Raw genomic sequence first — 18,523 nt, forward strand, 5'->3', positions numbered from 1 at the left:
CACCCCCCTGTACTCATAATGGCCGTACTGTATTGAGCAGCTTCTGTATGTGGCATTAGCGGAGGAAGGGAGCAAGGGCGCCTAGCAACCCCGAGAGGGCTGAGAAAGAGGTGGGAAGGAAGTGATTTTCATGTAATTATTCACTTGGACAGAAGCCCTTGTCAGGTACCCACTGGAAGCACAGCTGTTTTATTCTTCTCTTAACCTACTTTTAATCTTGTGAGAATCCTTCCCAATTAAAAAAAAAATAGGTGAAAAGAAAGAGCTTAATTCATGCCATTTTCTACCGGGCCATATAAGTTATGTTTTTGCTTCAATCGACGTCTGTGCTTGCAAAAATAGTGTGTGTGTGTGTGTGTGTGTGTGTGTGTGTGTGTGTGTGTGTGTGTGTGTGTGTGTGTGTGTGTGTGTGTGTGTGTGTGTGTGTGTGTGTGTGTGTGTAAAATGTTAAAGACAAGACATTGGGTCTTGAGTTCAAGCTCTGTCCCGGCTCCTCAACACCAAAAGCCGAGTGTCCCGTGCATTGTTAGGTGTGAACGCAGGCTCTGGCCAGGCATTGGGAATCGAGGCTCCTAGGAGCAGGTAATGGTAGTTCTTCCCTTCACCCAGCACCAAAGCCTGAACCCATGGCCCTGCAAGCAGGGGGGCGGGGGGAGGAAGGGGGTCCCAGAAACCTGTCTGCCTCCCCTGGAGGAGAGGAAGGCTGGAAATAGAGCTTGGATGTCACAGCTCGTTTTCCTTCGAGTCACCGTGGAGAACCGTCAGCCACCGGAAGTCCAGGATTAAGGAGGTGATACCAGGTACCTCAGTGTTAGCTTTCCATCCTGGGACAAAGAAGGCTCAGAGAGGTGAAGAGACCTGCCTAGCATTGCACAGCAGGTAGGTGGAGGTCCCGTGACCCCAGAGCTTTTGCGCTTTCCACGCAGCTCCCGTGTGGCTCAGAGGGCGGCATCTGAGAAAGCAGCCTTGCTCCGCATGGCCCTCCGCATTGCCCCCAGGAGCGGGCCAGGGCTCCGGGGCGTTCAAAGATTCACTTCTTCCTAAGCTGACGGCACGTGGGTGGATGGGTGCATCGTTCCACAGCTACGGGGACAGGCCTGGGCTGCCCCGCCATGCCAGCCAGGACAGAGGGGGCCCTGCCCACGGTCCCCGCAGCCCCAGGCTGTGCTGAGGCTGGCCTGTGGCTTGGTGACCCTTGTCACCCGCACCTGCCCTTCCCTGCAGACTCGCCTGCCTCTGTCGGAGACCCCAGGACTCGTGCAGCCCACCTCAAGGTGCAGCCGGGGTGCCAGGCTGCCCACGGTGCCGCGTCGGCGCCGGTACAGTCCTCGGCTCTGATGTCTCATCTCGGGAGACACGTTGCAGACGCGTTGATCTTTGTGGCACCCGGGCCCACACTCCACCGCTTGAACCATAGCCTAGCCCTTCTTTTCATTGCTTTAGTTATTTGGGTCTCACTTTTTCCCCCCAGAACAGCCTTGGGTTACAGTCCTCCTAATGTCTGCGTCCCAAATAGCTGGGATTACAGGCGTACGTAACAGGACTTGACCTCCTACCAGTACCTTCTCCCAGAGCTGCTCTGTGCTGCCTCAGTTACTAGAGAAAAGAACACGCCTCCTTTTCCCGCTCACACTCCTCCTCACAACCCGGCCCTCCACAGGGCACGCTTCCACAGCGTCTCTGCCTCTGCTGCTGTCTGTCCCTCCCACTGGAGTGTCGGCCCTGGAAGGGAGGAGCTGAGTGAAGAGCCTTCCTCGATCTCGATGCCCCCTGACTTCCAGAGCCGGGCTGGGGCCTGGCAGCAATCAGTGTGGGAGGGAGGGAGGGAGGGAGGGAGGGAGGGAGGGAGGGAGGGAGGGAGGGAGGGAGGGAGGGAGGGAAGGCAGAGCCTTTTGGGTTTTTTTCCTCATGCTTTTTCTTTTTGGTGTGTGTGTGTGTGTGTGTGTGTGTGTGTGTGTGTGTGTGTGTGTGTGTGTGTGTGTGTGTGTGTGTGTGTGTGTGTGTGTGTGTGTGTGTGTATGACTTGATATCACCTTCAGTGTAGAAGAGAAAATGGGGTGTGAGGCGCTGCTCCCTGAGCTCCCAGTCAGAGACAGGATGGCGCAGGAAGTTTCTGTCCTGGACAGGGAAGGGCTGGGACCTCTCCCTGGTGTGCTCAGGGAAGGGGTGAGGGGAGAGGGTGTACATGCCCTGGCGCCACCTGCCTCTGACCCGGGGCGCCCTCTCCCTGCGGGCTGGGACAGGGTCCTGACACTCGCCAAGTGTGGATGAGGAGGAGGTGATCTCGGCCATCCATCCAGGCCAGCCAGTGATGTCCCAATCCATAGCGCTGTGCCCCTACTGTGCGCTGGGGCCCGGTGGAACCCATGGCCCCACATCAGGTATGGTTGCCTGAGCGCTGGAGAGTGGGTCCCCCCTCACCACAGGGGCCCCATGCCTGTTCCCCCCCAGATCTATCCCGTGGACCTCTGAATGTGGCCCACCCCTGGCACTGCCAGAGCACCCCCATTTGTCCTGCAGGCCTCGGGGGGGCCACTGTGCCCCGACCCAGCACCAGTGGGGTTGGTGTCTAATGGGGCAGGGGACGTGCTGTCTGCTGGGCGTGGCTCCCTTTGTGTCCCGCCCTCAGGAATGGGGTAGCTCTGTTTCTCTGAAACACAGAACCAGACGCCGAGGGTTCTGATCTGCCTCCCTGACAAGCTGTGTGACCTGGTGTCACAGGAGCCGCTAACACGCTCTGGGGGAGGACCATGCATGGGTTTGACATGTCACCGTGGACCATGGGGTGACAGGGGTGAAGCCTTGCGCTGCAGAATTCCTACCAGAAGGAAGAGGTGCCCGGCCGGCCGGCACAACTCGGGCTGCGGCCTTCCCGGACGTGGGTGACCGCGCCGGCCGCTCTAGCACGTAGGACACCGTGTGTCCTGGGCTTTCCGTCGGGTTGAGACGGCAGAGCCTGGCTGTAATCAGTGACAGGAGCGGAGCCTAAGGCTTCCTGCACTCACCTCCCCGGAGCTGCTGCCTGGAGACGGCGATGGACGCTGTGCAGGGGCCACGGTTTCGCCGCCGCAGACCGCAGGCGCGGTGGAAAGGAGTAGCCTCGTGCCAGTCCGGGCTATCCTGTGCCCGCTCATCTTGATGACTCCGTTCATTCCTTTAGTCCAAGTGGCCAGGCTGCCACCGGCCCGTTGCATTTCTGCACCTGCAGGCATGTGTAAGGATGTCCGCCGCGCCCGGGGGGAACTCCCGCCCGCCGCACAGGCTCCGTGCGCAGCGCCGCGATCTTCTCAGCAGACATATTGATGAAATCGGATCCGGCCTGTTGTTGTCAGGCGGTGCTGCAGCCACCCCACAGTGTCTCCACAGAACGGCTGCTCCACACACATTTCTAAATATGGAGAGGAGAAGCGAGACACCAGTGGGAAAGTTTTGGATCTGGAGTCAGCAAGACGTTAAGTGACTGCTGAAATCCTGGTGATTTTTTTTTCAAGTCTCTGTCTTTAGCCCAGACTTCCGGAGTCATCTGTGGACTCCCCCGGGGCCTGACCTCCTGGTGCGGCCTCCTATTCTTGCCTCCTCTGGACGAACACTCACCACCCCCCGCCTCCGCAGCGCCCCCTTCATTCACAGCTGGACCGGCTTGCACGGGACCCGTCGCCCTCCCATCACCCTCCCCGGTCGCTCACGTCCCGAGAGCCCTCCCTTACCCCTGTCAACAGTGATCTTTTTAACTTTGCCTTCCAACTCTGTTCTTTACAGAAACAAGGACAGGATAGATAAAGAAAATAATTTCTTACAACATCCCCACCCACACAGAGCCTTGTGGACAGTAAAACCTAAGACCTACCGACAGCTGCTCAGACACACGCCATGAATGGTGCATGGCCAGGTGTGGCCCCGTGTAGCCAAACAGAGCGCAGGGACACTGGCGGGAGCCCCTGCTGTGGGCGGGTGAAGGGAAGGGGAAGGGGAGGGGTCCCTGCGGGCTACCGGCCCCAAGTAAGCCATGTTCAGGCAGAAGTCAGGTCCTGGGACCTGGGAGATGAGCCAGCTGACGCTCCCCTGCAAGAGGGCTGTGCATTGAAAAGAAATATCTGGAGGCAGAATCCAAACTTGAGTCAGACCGAGGTACTACAGGAACAGAACAGAGCCATTTAGACAGAAGTGGCAGAAGGGAGTCAGTGCATGTGTGCAGCTGTAATGTAAAGGACTTTTTGTTGATCACACGAGGTGGACCCTAGAACAAGGCTGGAACCTCTATCCTAGATGCCTCCATCCCTCCACAAGACAAAAGCCCCTCCCACCAGAGCGGCAGAGGACTGTGGTTGGGTCTCACACTCAGCTACTGTAAGGAAAAGTATCGCCGGGCACCAGTGGTTCACGCCTATAATCCTAGCTATTCAGGAGACTGAGATCTGAGGATCACAGTTCAAAGCCAGCCCAGACAGAAAGTCCGTGAAACTCTTATCTCCAATAAACCACCAGAAAACTGGAAGTGGTGCTGTGGCTCCAGTGGTAAAGCACAAGCCTTGAGTTGAAGAGCTGAGGGACAGCGCCCAGGCCCAGAGTTCAAGCCCCCGACCAAAAAAAAAAAAAGTATCATAGGGTGGGCATGGTGTCTCACACCTGTAATCCAAGTTACTTGGGATGCAGAGATCAGGGGATTGCAGTTTAAAAGCAGCCCAAGCATAAAAGTTCTGGAGACTCCATCTCAACCAATGGCTAGGTATAGTGGGGCATGCCCATTGTCCCAGCTACAGAGGAAGAACAAGCAGGAGGATCACAGCCCAGGCTGATGAGCATAAAGGGGGATGCTGCCTTGAAAATAACCAAAAAAGAAAGAAAAACCTGGAGGTTCAAGTGCTAGAGCACTGCCTAGCAAGTGCAAGGCCCTGAGTTCAATCTCCGGTACTGCCAAGATGGATGCATGTGTGGATGGGTGGGTGGGTGGGTGGGTAAGTGGATGGATGGATAGACAGATGTATGTGTGTATGTATGTATGGATGGATGGATGGATGGGTGGGTGGGTGGGTGGATGGATGGATGGGTGGGTGGGTGGATGGGTGGGTGGATGGATGGATGGATGGATGGATGGGTGGGTGGGTGGGTAAGTGGATGGATGGATAGACAGCTGTATGTGTGTATGTATGTATGTATGGATGGATGGATGGGTGGGTGGGTGGGTGGATGGATAGATGGGTGGATGGATGGGTGGGTGGGTGGGTAAGTGGATGGATGGATGGATGGATGGGTGGATGGATGGATGGATGGGTGGGTGGGTGGGTGGGTGGGTGGGTGGGTGGATAAGTGGATGGATGGATAGACAGATGTATGTGTGTATGGATGGATGGATAGGTGGGTGGGTGGGTGGGTGGGTGGATGGATGGGTGGATGGATGGATGGGTGGATGGATGGGTGGATGGATGCTACAAAACAAAGAACAGACATGATTATTGGACAAAAAGGAGATTTACAAAGAGCACAGGAGGTATGGGAAGGATGGCTTACAAGAGAACAGATTTTTTTAAGGAAATGTAACTAATTAAAAATAATAAAAGTGATTAGTAATCATCATACTATAATATAAACAGCAGATGGAAAAGATGACACTAAAACCAATACAATCGGATACAGATGAACAAGGAGACAATTTAAAGGAAAGTGGACATATATAGACCACAGACACAAAAGTCCCTAGAGAAGAGATGGAGGGGAAGGGGGAAGGGAAGAAGGACTTAATGCTAACACAACAATTCAGGGATGCTTTTCTCCTGAAACAAGAGAAAGCTTGACATTTGCATCTCTTAGATGTCATTTCTTAACAGATACATAAAAATGTAAACGCTGCGCCTCTTGATGAGGCACGTGTCATGTTTCAGTAGTGTTTAAATCAGGTTAACCGTGTCTGTCTCCCTCACAGCCACCATGTTCCTCTCATCTAGCGTTCTGAGCTACACAGCACACATTTACTCTCTGCAGCCATCTCCTGAGCATGCCTCACACTGGAGCGTCTCATTCCTGCCTCAGTGTACCCTCTCCCCTGACCCTCCTCCCTGCTGCCCCCAGCTCTGGTCCCTAGGCTCTAGGAGGTCGCCATTTCTCTCCCACACAGGGCAAGCTCATGGGGCCTGTCTTCCTGTGCCTTAACACTCCAGTTCCATCCATGTTATCGCACGGGACGTGGTTTCGGTTTTTTTCCTGGCTGACTAGTATTCCATTCTGTGTAAACACCACACTTTCCTTACTCTTTCATCAGTGACGGTCACTCGGTTGCTTCCTCCTTGTGAGTGGCATGTGGTAAATATAGGAGTGCCGTGGTCTTTGAACTTGCGTCTTGGACAGGTGAACTTGTTCATCACCCACCCAGGGTGGGTAAGACAAATTCTCATAACACGATTGCTCCGCCGATAGCTTTTTTATCTTCCTTACTGGGCATGCAGACAAAAACAGCAAGTGCTTTATGAGGGGCTCGGGTGAGGCTGCATCGGCCTTATGTCCTGCGGCCCTTGTGCCAGAATGCAATTGAGCAGCCCATCGGGGATGCTCTGGGAAGGAGGAGAGAGCTGAGGGTTTCACTTCCAGCCAGGTGGACTTCCCGATAGGAATGGCAGAGACAGCCAGAGGCCAGGAGGGGTGCTTTGTAACTTTTCATGGTAACTGCTGGAATAGAATGACAGCCTCTTCCCCATCCAGATAGGGGAATGGGAAGGGGGAAATTGAGGATGCATGAACACACACACACACACACCACACACACACACACACACACACACACACACCACACACACGCACACACACACCACCTGTGAGCCTCCAGACCTAATGGCCACATTTCCCTCCTGTGCAATCTTGTGATTGTGTGGCAGCCTCACTGGCCACCCTTGCACACAGGGCTCCTCTGCAGCCCGCCCGCCTCTCCTAGGGACCAGTCACCCTGTGTGTGGATGTCGTGAGCATTTCTCCCGAGGACAGGGGTGGAATGCTGTGCACAGCCCTGCAGGATCCCCTTCCGAGGCTGGCCTGGGGTTCTGTACACAGAAGGTGCTCAATATAAGTGCTGGTCCACGCATCAGGTTTGATTATGAAGGGTTCCTATGCCATCGAAGAGATGGTATCAGTGAAAAACAATTTGCTGTCAGTTAACGTTTTCCCACTTGAAATGACAGCAATCCAAATGATTTAAGGAAAAAAGGGGGCAGGGGGCTGATAGACTAGAGATGGAACATCCTAAGACCAACTCGGTCAGCCGCGCGCTTGACACTGGTGTTCAAAACACCAGTGGACAGTCCTGTGCCCCGGGCGTCGCATGTGGCCCTGTGGGAAGGGGAGGTGGTGGGGAGCAGTGGGGAAACTGAGGCAGAGCCAGAGAAGTTAAAAAAAAAAACAGCCACTGTTGCCCTGCTACTGCTGGCAACCGAGCAGAGGCTGTTGGATCTGCTCTCGGAAGGGAGGCCTGCTGTGGGGGCGAGGCTCAGCACTGGAGGCCGAGGCTGCTCCCCAAAACTCCAGGACCGGATAGGCTGCATCGCTGTAGATTTGTCCTCACCCCTGCCCAGCCGTGTGATCTTGGCCGTGGGACTCACCTCTGTCTCCACGGCTATCAAAGGTGGCTGCCTAGGACCGCCGAGAGCACTGAGTTCAGTGCTGTAGGAAGGCTCAAGGTGCCCGGCACGGGAGTCTGTACCTGACACGCCCCCAGCCCTGCTTCTGCCTAAGCACAGCTTCACCTGCTGTCTGCGGCAGACATTCTCCTCAGTACTGTGGGGGCTGGGCTCAGAGCCAGCCCCAGGGACAGTGCTAGAAAGGCCATCCTGAGCCCGTGGAGTGTGTCACGCTGTCCTCCTCCGTCTTTGTCAGACTGAGGGGAGTGGGCGAACTCCCGGTGGAAGCCGGGATGCAGAGGAGCGCCCCCAGGGGTTGAGCAGGACTGGCGCTCAGGGCTGAGCAGGCACCGGCCCGCCCCGCGTCCTGCGGGAAAGTTCCTTCCCTGACCTGCAGGGACAGGCTAAGGAGCTTGTCGCAGGCCACACAGCTGGAGCCCGAGGCCTAAACACCCAAGCACTTACTGTTGTTCTGAAATTCATCGTTTCCACTTGGGGAAACAGTTCCTTCTTCTCCGCGCCCATGTCTCCCCTCCGTCCCGCAGGTGTGGGTGGACGCGGGCACGCAGATCTTCTTCTCCTACGCCATCTGCCTGGGCTGCCTGACCGCTCTGGGGAGTTACAACAACTACAACAACAACTGCTACAGGTGAGCCCCACCTCTGTGCCCCGGCTCCCCCCCCCCCCACGGCCGCTCACTCCACCGCAGCTCACGGGCTGCGCATCAACCTCATCCACACCTGCCACAGGGGTCACCACCACCAAGCCGGCCTTCTGCCCCCAACCCCACCCCATGCCAGATGTGGTCAGAGCCTTCACAGCTGGGGGGCCGGAGCCCGCCTTCCCCACAGCCCCTGCTCCTCCACCCAGCGCAGCCTCCCCTTCCCGCCTCTCACTCTGTGTCTCTGGTCAGGAAGAAAGCAGATGCCCTGGTGACACTGCAAACACAGAGGCTGTTTTCTGTTCTGTTTCCAAATCATTCCAGCCCAGCCAGGCTGAGTGTAGGGGGCGCAAATCCCGCCTGACCTCCCGGCTCCTGCTGACTTCAAAGCACTCCTTACATAAGCCCTCTCCAGTGCCGTCCCATAAGGCCTTGGGGAAGGGGGGGATGGGCACCCCACTTCACAGATGGGCCCTGTGGGGGCCATGCTCAGGCCCTCGGGGGGCCTTTCTGTGGCTCTGTCCCTGAGGCGTGGGGAAGTCACTCAAGAGACCCACATAGGAGACTGGGTGGAAACTAAAATGTTTGTCTTTGACAACTCTGCTCTTCAGGCTCTGCAAGTCTTCTTACGGGTGGGGGTGGGGGGAAGGGGGAAGGGGGTTGGCTTTGTTTAGCCCCCAGAGGGTATCTGAGTTTACTAGACTTACACCTCCAACTTTGCTAGCAGTTGGCTGAGATCTGGAGTCTGCCCCCCCCCCCATCTTCAGGCTTTAGGGTAGATCTCAAGAACCATACAGGAGCCAAGCATGGTAGTGCATGCCTGTAATTCCAGCCACTCAGAAGGCACAAGGCCTCCCTGAGCAAAAATGGGGAGACATTATCTCAAGAACATGAAATAAAAACAAAGACTGGTGTCATGGCTAAAGCAGAGTTTTTGCCTTGCACTGCAAGGCTGTAGGTTCAATTCCCTGCACTGGAATAAAAGAAGGAGGAGAAGAAGGAAGAGAAGAAAATTCTAGAACAACCAAAGCATGAAGAAAATGCTTTCCCCCAGCTCCTCCTATCTCTTCAGTTGAATAACTCATGGCCACGTGGCCTGAAACTTGAGGAAGGGCACAGGGGCAGATTCCTCCCCAGCTTGGCCCTTGCCTGGCCTGAGCTGAGTTCCCTTGAAGCAGATTTGCAGATGGCATCCTTGGATCTACCAGTGCATGCTCACAGTGTCGAGGAGCCCATTCAGGGGATCTGTATCAGGCATTTGTGCCACGATAATGCTCTGTCACAGACAGTGCCAGGCTTCGGGGCTGAAAACCAATGCAAGCAATTACTTGTTTTCACTGCTCCCAAGATCGCTGGTCAGCCGGGAAAGCTTTTCCCCGGGCTCGGTGCTGAGCTCAAATCTGCTCCAGTGAGCACATTCTGGGGACAGCGGCTCTCCTGGAGGGCTCTTCCCTCCTGTGGAAAATCAGAGATTATAAAGGACAAATGCAGTTAGGCGGGCTCAACTGAAGGCACTCTGTGTCATATCTGCTAATGTCTCCTTGTCCAAGACCCATCATGTGGCTCAGCCCAAAGTCAGTGGGGTGGGAGATTAACCCCCCTCCCCAAGGAAGATAGACAGGGATGAGGCCGGCTGGATGATCGCATGTCGCTGGAGGCCCAGGGCAGCCTGTTAGCCCGGCTTCCTGTTGACGGTGAGCAGGAGCCCGTGGGCACAGGCCAAAGCACATCCTTCAGGGACAGCCGGGGCCCAGACACAGCTCCCGCAGCTCCAGCTCCCCTCGGGGTCATTGGAGGCCACTGGGTGTCCATCTCCAGCGGCCTCAGTGTGACCTGAATAAAAGCATGGTGTAGGGAGAAGAGAGATGAGAGTCTCCGCATGGCTTTGACCACGGAGGAAAGCGCAGTGCATTGTGGGTCGGAGGCAGGAGGAAGAGGAGCCCCGGGCTGGCTAGAGAAGATGACTTTAGCTCCGGGCAGCAAGAGCAAGTCCATGCCCTTAGTGGAAGCTGCCTCCCTAGGAGGGGTGAGGACGGGGGAGGGGGGCGCTCCCGCAGGATGGGGGTCACACCCCCTGTCCGGCCAGCTCCGGGCTCTGACCCGCCTCCCTCTCGCCTCCCTCTCGCCGCTTCCCCCAGGGACTGCATCATGCTGTGCTGCCTGAACAGCGGCACCAGCTTCGTGGCCGGCTTCGCCATCTTCTCCGTCCTGGGCTTCATGGCATATGAGCAGGGTGTGCCCATTGCAGAGGTGGCCGAGTCAGGTAGGTGCCCGGGCGGGGCGGGGCGACCAGGGTAAGCACAGCGTGGCAGGTGCCCAGGCGGGGGGGGAGGGGAGACCAGGATGGGCACAGCATGGCAGGTGCCCGGGCGGGGCGGGGCAACCAGGGTGAGCACAGCGTGGCAGGTGCCCGGGCGGGGGGGGAGGGGAGACCAGGGTGAGCACAGCGTGGCAGGTGCCCGGGCGGGGGGGGGGGCGACCAGGGTAAGCACAGCGTGGCAGGTGCCCGGGCGGGGCGGGGCGACCAGGGTGAGCACAGCGTGGCAGGTGCCCGGGCGGGGCGGGGCAACCAGGGTGAGCACAGCGTGGCAGGTGCCCGGGCGGGGGGGGAGGGGAGACCAGGGTGAGCACAGCGTGGCAGGTGCCCGGGCGGGGCGGAGAGACCAGGGTGAGCACAGCGTGGCAGGTGCCCGGGCGGGGGGGGGGGCGACCAGGGTGAGCACAGCGTGGCAGGTGCCCGGGCGGGGGGGGGGAGACCAGGGTGAGCACAGCGTGGCCGGTGCCCGGGCGGGGCGGGGCGGGGCGACCAGGGTGAGCACAGCGTGGCAGGTGCCCGGGCGGGGCGAGGCGACCAGGGTGAGCACAGCGTGGCAGGTGCCCGGGCGGGGGGGGAGGGGAGACCAGGGTGAGCACAGCGTGGCAGGTGCCCGGGCGGGGCGGAGAGACCAGGGTGAGCACAGCGTGGCAGGTGCCCGGGTGGGGGGGGGGGCGACCAGGGTGAGCACAGCGTGGCAGGTGCCCGGGCGGGGGGGGGGGAGACCAGGGTGAGCACAGCGTGGCCGGTGCCCGGGCGGGGCGGGGCGGGGCGACCAGGGTGAGCACAGCGTGGCAGGTGCCCGGGCGGGGCGAGGCGACCAGGGTGAGCACAGCGTGGCAGGTGCCCGGGCGGGGCGGGGCGGGGCGACCAGGGTGAGCACAGCGTGGCAGGTGCCCGGGCGGGGGGGGAGGGGAGACCAGGGTGAGCACAGCGTGGCAGGTGCCCGGGCGGGGGGGGAGGGGAGACCAGGGTGAGCACAGCGTGGCAGGTGCCCGGGCGGGGCGGGGGGGGGGTGACCAGGGTGAGCACAGCGTGGCAGGTGCCCGGGTGGGGGGGGAGGGGAGACCAGGGTGAGCACAGCGTGGCAGGTGCCCGGGCGGGGCGGGGGGGTGACCAGGGTGAGCACAGCGTGGCCGGAATGCCCTGACCCCCCCCCCGCCCCGCCGGGGTCCAGCATCCCAGCAGGAAATGGGGACCTGGCCTCACTCCTGAGCCAGCTCCTCAGGCCCCTCCTTTCCCCAGCCCCGCTCACGGAGGGGCTGCAGGGGGTCTCTCACCAGCTCTCTGCCCCCTTCTGCCTTCTCCACCCACCTGTCCTTCTCGGATGACCATTCCTGTCCTTGGTCTCTCCAAACAGAGTCCACGGGACCCACGGTGCTGAGCTCCCAGGGCCTGCCCTCCCCCACCCCCCCATCCTCTCTCCATCCCCGCGCGGCCCACCTCAAGAGTCTGTCTCAGTTCTACCACAGGGCCTTTGTGCATGCCGCTCTTCTGCTTGGAGAGCCTGCCTCCCTTCACTGCTGTAGGTGCAGAGTCACTGTGGGTATCACAGACTGAAGTGCAGGGTGACTTGTGTGCTAGGGCAGAGTGGGTGTGCAAGGCCCGGCCTGACACGGTGAGGGGGTTGGGGAACATACAACACATGTGAAGAACTACATGCATTTCCATGGTAGGTGGGCTTACACCCTAAGCTCAGGTGAGTGTGTGCAGGGCTTTCACTTACAAAAAAGCCCGGTGGTGCCAGCGCTGGTGGCTCACACCTGTAATCCTATCTACTTAGGAGGCCGAGACCTGAGGATCGTGGTCCAACCCAGCCAGGAAAGCCCATGAGGCTCTTCTCTCCAATTGACTGCCAAAAGTCAGAAGTGGAGCTGTGGCTCAAGGTGGTGGAGTGCTAGCCTTGAGTGTGAAAGCTCAAGGACAGTACCCAGGCCCTGAGTTCAAGCCCCAGGTCTGGCATAAGAAAAAAAAAGTCTAGTGGAGCATTGTGTGCATACCTGTAATCCCAGGTGCGGGGAGGGCAAGGCAGGAGGCTCGGCTCACAAGTTCAAGGCCAGCTCAGGTTGTTAGTGAGCCTGAGGATGGCACACAAAACACTACAAAACAGCCGGGAGCTGGGGGCTCACGCCTGATAATCCTAGGTACTTAGGAGGCTGAAATCTGAGGATCACGGTTCAAAGCCAGCCCAGGCAGGAAAGTCTGCAGACTCATTATTATTATTATTATTATATTTTTATTGTAAAGATACGAGACTCTCCAATTAACCACCAGAAAACTGGAAATGGTGCTGTGGCTCAAGTGATAGAGTACTTGCCTTGAGCTGAAGAACTCAGGGACAGCACCCAGGCCCAGAGTTCAAGCCCCATGACCAACAGAAAACAAACCAAAAGATCCCTATAAAACACAAGGCTGGGGCCGGGCGCTGGTGGTTCACGCCTGTAATCCTAGCTATTCAGGAGGCTGAGATCTGAGGATCGCGGTTCAAAGCCAGCCCCGGCAGGAGAGACCGTGAGACTCCTATCTCCAATAAACCACCAGAAAACCGGAAGTGGCGCTGTAGCTCAAGTGGTAGAGCACTCGCCTTGAGCTGAAGAGCTGAGGAACAGCGCCCAGGCCCAGAGTTCAAGTCCCACGACCGACAAAAAAAAAAAAAAAACACAAGGCTGGGAACATGGCTCAAGTGGTAGAGTGCCTGCCTAGCGTGCTCAAGGCCCTGTGGTACATGGCTACACAGAAGGTGTATGTAGGATAGTCACCATCTGGGTCACCAGGACAAAGAAAACAACATGAGACCTGACGTCACAAAAGACGGAGAGCATGCTGCAGGGGGTAGAGTGGTTACCTAGCAGGTACTGGGCCCTGAGTTCAAACCCCAGGACTGACATTTTTAAAAAACAAGGTAACTAGAGGTAGAAAATGAACGGGAAGAAATGAGGAGGACTGACTGAACTCAGGGGAACGCATGACCAGGAAAGCACGGAACACGGACTCTGGCACAGGGAGACCGCATGGCAGGGGCCAGCGGAAAGCCTTCCGGGGACCTTGAAGAAAGACAGGAAGGCAGCCACGAGAACAAAACGACGGAAGAAAACACTGAAAATGACCCCCCACACAGAAAGGGATCACAAGCAAAGAAGAAACAATGCTTATGGTGCTAGTATTTAGAACTGTCATGCAAGGACGCTTCAGGGGTAAGGAGCTGGATCTTAATCCAGAGATCTGCTCGGGGACTGGGGAAAGTGAACCCCAGGGATTGACTCAAAGACACCCTGAAGAGCTCCACGAGCTCTGGGCTTCCAGTGGAAAGAAGGATCAAGCATCTGACACAGGACAGAGGCGGGGGTACCACAGAGAGCAGGCAGCCACAGAGAGAGAGAGAGAGAGCAGGCAGCCACAGACAGAGAGCAGGCAGCCACAGACAGAGAGCAGGCAGCCACAGAGAGAGAGAGAGCAGGCAGCCACAGAGAGAGAGAGAGAGAGAGAGAGAGAGAGAGAGAGAGAGCAGGCAGCCACAGACAGAGAGCAGGCAGCCACAGACAGAGAGCAGGCAGCCACAGACAGAGAGCAGGCAGCCACAGAGAGAGAGAGAGCAGGCAGCCACAGAGAGAGAGAGCAGGCAGCCACAGAGAGAGAGCAGGCAGCCACAGACAGAGAGCAGGCAGCCACCTCGCCGTCGTAACGCTCATGAGGAGACAAGAACCTTGCCACGGAGCCTAGGTCGCCTTGCAAATCGCAGCCATGGAAACCCCATTTCAGCATATAAGATGTAGATCTCAAAAGAGCCTCCAGGAAAAAAGTTGACACCCAAGTACAACTAAGAATAAGAGTAATGCGGGGTAGTGGCGGTTTTTGTGTGTTTGGGTTTTTTTCAATGCAGCATATGTGTTCAGCCAGATGTGATGGTGTACCCCTGCAAGTCCAGAACCAAGGAGGCTGAGGAAGAGGCCTGGAGAATTAGAAACTAGCTCGGATTCTACCACAAGACCCTATCTCAGAGGGTGTAGGCAGGGGTCAAAAAAGCAATTCTATTTCTCCTGTGAGGAAGAAGGGGATGTAAGAAAACACTGGTTTGTGCAAAAGAAATTCAGAGAGAATGAACTATGACAATGGTAGGAAGGAGGGAGGAAGGGAGCTGAGAAGTAGTAGGAGCATTTTGTTGTTGTTGTTGATGATGATGATGATGATCGTGGGGCCTGAACTCTGGGCCTGGGCGCTGTCCTTCAGCTCTTCAGCTCAAGGCTAGCGCTCTGCCACTTGAGCCACAGCATCACTTCTGGCTTTTTCTGCTTATGTGGTGCTGAGGAATCGGATCCAGGGCCTCAGGCATGCAAGGCAAGCACTCTACCACGGAACCACCTTCCCAGCCCTTAGGAATACTTTTTTAAGCTTTGATTCTTAAAGATTTCACATATCGCCCATATTAAATAACCATCACTTTTGTGGGTGCAACCCCACAACTAGTATAAAGGAACCTAATTAGTGTTGCTAAAGACAAATGAATCATATACCCACTCTGAGGGGCCTGGGGAAGAAAAACTCACTTCAGAAACTTGGTTTACTTTTGATGGAACCAGGACTTGAACTCAAGAGCTTTGCAGTCTCCTAGGCAGGTGCTCTACCATTTGAACAACACCTCTAGTCTGGCAGTTAGAAATTGAGTCTCAAGGACTTCACTGCCTAGGCTAGCTTCAAACTGTGGGCCTCTGGAGCTCAACCTCCTGGCTAGCTAGGACCACAGGGGTGAGCCACCGGTGCCCGGCTGACCTAAGAAACATCCAAGAGCCAGATGTTGACTGGGTTCTGAGACTAGAGATTTTTTTTAAAAAGTAGCTGAACTAGAACTGTGCTAAAGCAGGGACATAGATGACCAATTCTACAATATTGTGTTTGCGAGTATCAGTGTTGAATAAGCAGGTAGCTAGGGTAGTTACGGCACTTCTGCTGTGAAAGCAGTTAGAAACAAGTAAGGCAGACTTTCTAAATGTTGAGCTAGAGGTATCAGTCCCCTGCCAGCGCGTGAGGGGTCTGCATGCAGGCGCTCATGGTTTAATACGTGTACAGATGTTGGCATGCGTGTGGACAAGCACACACGCTCCCTCACCTCGTGTGCAGGGAAGACCCAGCAGCCGGGAAACCCCACCGTGTGGACATACCCAGCTCCCAGCTCTTGTTCTGAACACTATTCTCCAAGCAAGGACACCAGTGCTCCCCAGAGATGCCACTGATTCTGGGGCTCAGGCAACACACCACGATGCCATTCCTAGTGGTGCCAGGAAATATGACGTGCTCAGAATTAAAAAAGAAAAAAAAAAAGGCTGGAGGCATGTCAAGAGGACAAGAAATCAACCTAAAGACAAGACCAGAAATCAAACCTGGAACCATTTGGGCAGCAAAATAAATAGCAATGGTATTGGAACCCAAAGAATATACCACACCCAGATCACTCCTACAGGTGTAAATGTATCACAGTGGAAATGTATGCCCGGGGGGGGAGGGGAGAGGACGGGCAGCAAAGAAGAAACCAGATCCCACTGGGCACAATGCTAGCCGAGTCCTGAGGTCCTGAGCACCATGCCACCTGGCCTCCCCTGGCACAGGGATCGGGGGCTCAAAGTTCGCGTGGAACAGGATATTCTCACCATCTCAATGTACTCCCACCACCAAGAAAGACGTTGACAGTTACATGAGAAGCAGTCACTTTACGGTGGAGATGGCTGGTGTGTCCCTGTGATTATTTTGGTAAAAAAAAAAAAAATACATGATTTCAGTCATACACAAAAAAGATCAGACCCACATTGAGACTTTCCTGTAAAACAATGACCAGTATTCATCCAAACTGAGACATTCATGAAAGATGAGATTGAGGAGGTACTGTAGCTTAGGGGAGACCAAAGCGATGTGACCAGAAAGAGCAGTGCGGGGTCCTGACCTGGATCTTGGGACAGAGGAGGAAAGCTGTCCGGTTCTAAATAAGAGCTGTGGTTTAGTTCATGGCTTTGTACCAATGCTAATTTCAAAGGTTTTCTTCTAAAACGAAAACACAAGGTCTTCAGGCTCTGCTTGTATTCCTCACAGTATTAGAAATCCTAGAGAATGCAATAAAACATGAAAAATAAAAGGCTGTAAGATTAGAGAGGAAGGACTAAAAACCATCATATCCATACCACGAGATGGACCATATAAAACCCTGGGGAAAAATCTACAAAAATAGAGGTTACAGGCTACAAGATCAACAAGTAAAAGTCCACAGTATTTTTGTATGCTGGCAACAATTGGCTCCATTTAAACTTCTGCTCTCCACAAGACCATAAAAACAGGAAAAGGAAAACTACACAGCCTGAGAGAAACACATGACACCTCCTCTGCTAAAAATAAAAGGTCTTCTATTCCACGTGTATGAAGAACTCTCCCAAGTGGATAAAAAGATGACCCAATAGAGAGCAGGCAGAGGCCTACAGGAAGACATACAAATGGACACTCGGCATGGATTGACACTCACCACCATAAGGAATGCAGAGTGAAACCAAAATGGTGACACCACACACTTGCCATGAGGGCCAGACTCCAAAGGCTGCCAGCAGCCAGTGTTGGCAAGGCTCTGGAGCCTCTGTCTGGCCTTCGTATCCATCGCTATGAGATTAGGAAATGGACTGCCTTTGAAATCAGTTTCCTAGAAAGTGCAGCGCATAAGCATGCAGTACCCCAGAACTTCCATCTTGAGCAGAATGGGCAAAACTAATCAAAGGGTGGGGAAGAAAAAAAAAATCCCAAGATTCTTGTGCTGGGAACTGGGGAGTGGGGTGGAGAAGCAGGGAAGAGATGGCACAGTGCCCTGCCTCCTGATGGCAGCGCTGCGTACCTGCAAGGTTCTCTGAACAATGGTGTGCGCCAACTGGTGCTTGCTGTATGCACGTTGTCATTCTGCCTTAATAAAACTGCTTGAGTGTGTGTGTGCGTGAGTGCGTGTATGCGCACCTATACCGGGGCTTGAACTCAAGGCCTGGGCATGATCCCTTAGCTTTTTCTCTCAAGGCTAGTGTCTACCACTTGAGCCATGGCTCTACTTCCACGCTTTTGGAAGGTCAGTTGGAGGTAAGATCCTCCTGGACTTTCCTGCCCAGGCTGGCTTCAAATCTCGATCCTCAGATCTCAAAGCAGCTAGGATTACAGGCATAAGCCACGTGAAGAGCAATAAAGCTGCTCTTAAAGTAAAGACCTGCTGAATTCCCAAAACAACCTTTTGTCACTACTCTTTAGCAAAGGAAACAGAGGTTTGGGCCACTGAGTAGAAGCAGGATTTGAACCGTGAGGCTCCCAAGGCTGTGCTACAGAGACTGGTACCCAGGCCCCTGTTTGGAGCCCCATGTTGGATTGTAGTGAGCATCTCTCTCCTCCCCAGGCCCCGGCCTGGCCTTCATCGCCTACCCCAAGGCTGTCACCATGATGCCTCTGTCTCCGCTGTGGGCCACCCTGTTCTTCATGATGCTCATCTTCCTGGGCCTGGACAGTCAGGTAAGGTGATGGGTAAGGGGATGGAGGAGAGGCAACAGGAGGGGTATGGGGGAGAGGCTGTGAGGGGACAGGAGTGTGGTGGGGACGTGGAGTGGGGGATGGGCAGAGGTGGGGAGGGGAGGGGGGAGGGTTGGGAGGAGGGAGAGGTGGGGGAGACCCTGCCCGTGGTCTGATGCCCCCTCCGGTTCCAGTCAGCAGGTCCCCCCCCTGCCTGCCCCCAGCCTCCAGCCGGTCGCCACACACATCAGCTCAGGGCCCTCCACCCCTTCCCGGAGACCTCCCCGCCTGGGCCGTTTTCAATGTCTGCACACAGGCAGAGGCAGCCCCTTCCTCTCTCGGCCTGTGTGTGGCCGGAGCGGGGGTTCCCATGACGCTCCCTCAGCACCCCACCCCTGCCTGTGTGCCATGGCTTCCTCTGCCACCTGCTGTGCC

General features: G+C 56.0%; 1 protein-coding gene across 1 annotated transcript in view; it reads left to right on the plus strand.

The window, feature by feature from the left end:
* LOC138822703 (sodium- and chloride-dependent GABA transporter 3-like) overlaps nt 1-18,523 on the plus strand; it is an 86,305-nt gene that overhangs the window by 58,494 nt on the left and 9,288 nt on the right. Inside the window, exons 7-9 of the mRNA XM_070015565.1 lie at nt 8,147-8,250; nt 10,401-10,525; nt 17,979-18,091. Of these exons, the coding sequence (XP_069871666.1) occupies nt 8,147-8,250; nt 10,401-10,525; nt 17,979-18,091 (342 nt within the window). The remainder of the gene's footprint in view (nt 1-8,146; nt 8,251-10,400; nt 10,526-17,978; nt 18,092-18,523) is intronic.

Source organism: Dipodomys merriami, unplaced genomic scaffold (genome assembly GCF_024711535.1).
Source record: "Dipodomys merriami isolate MVZ:Mamm:240054 unplaced genomic scaffold, mDipMer1.0.p SCAF_114, whole genome shotgun sequence".
NCBI lineage: Eukaryota > Metazoa > Chordata > Mammalia > Rodentia > Heteromyidae > Dipodomys > Dipodomys merriami.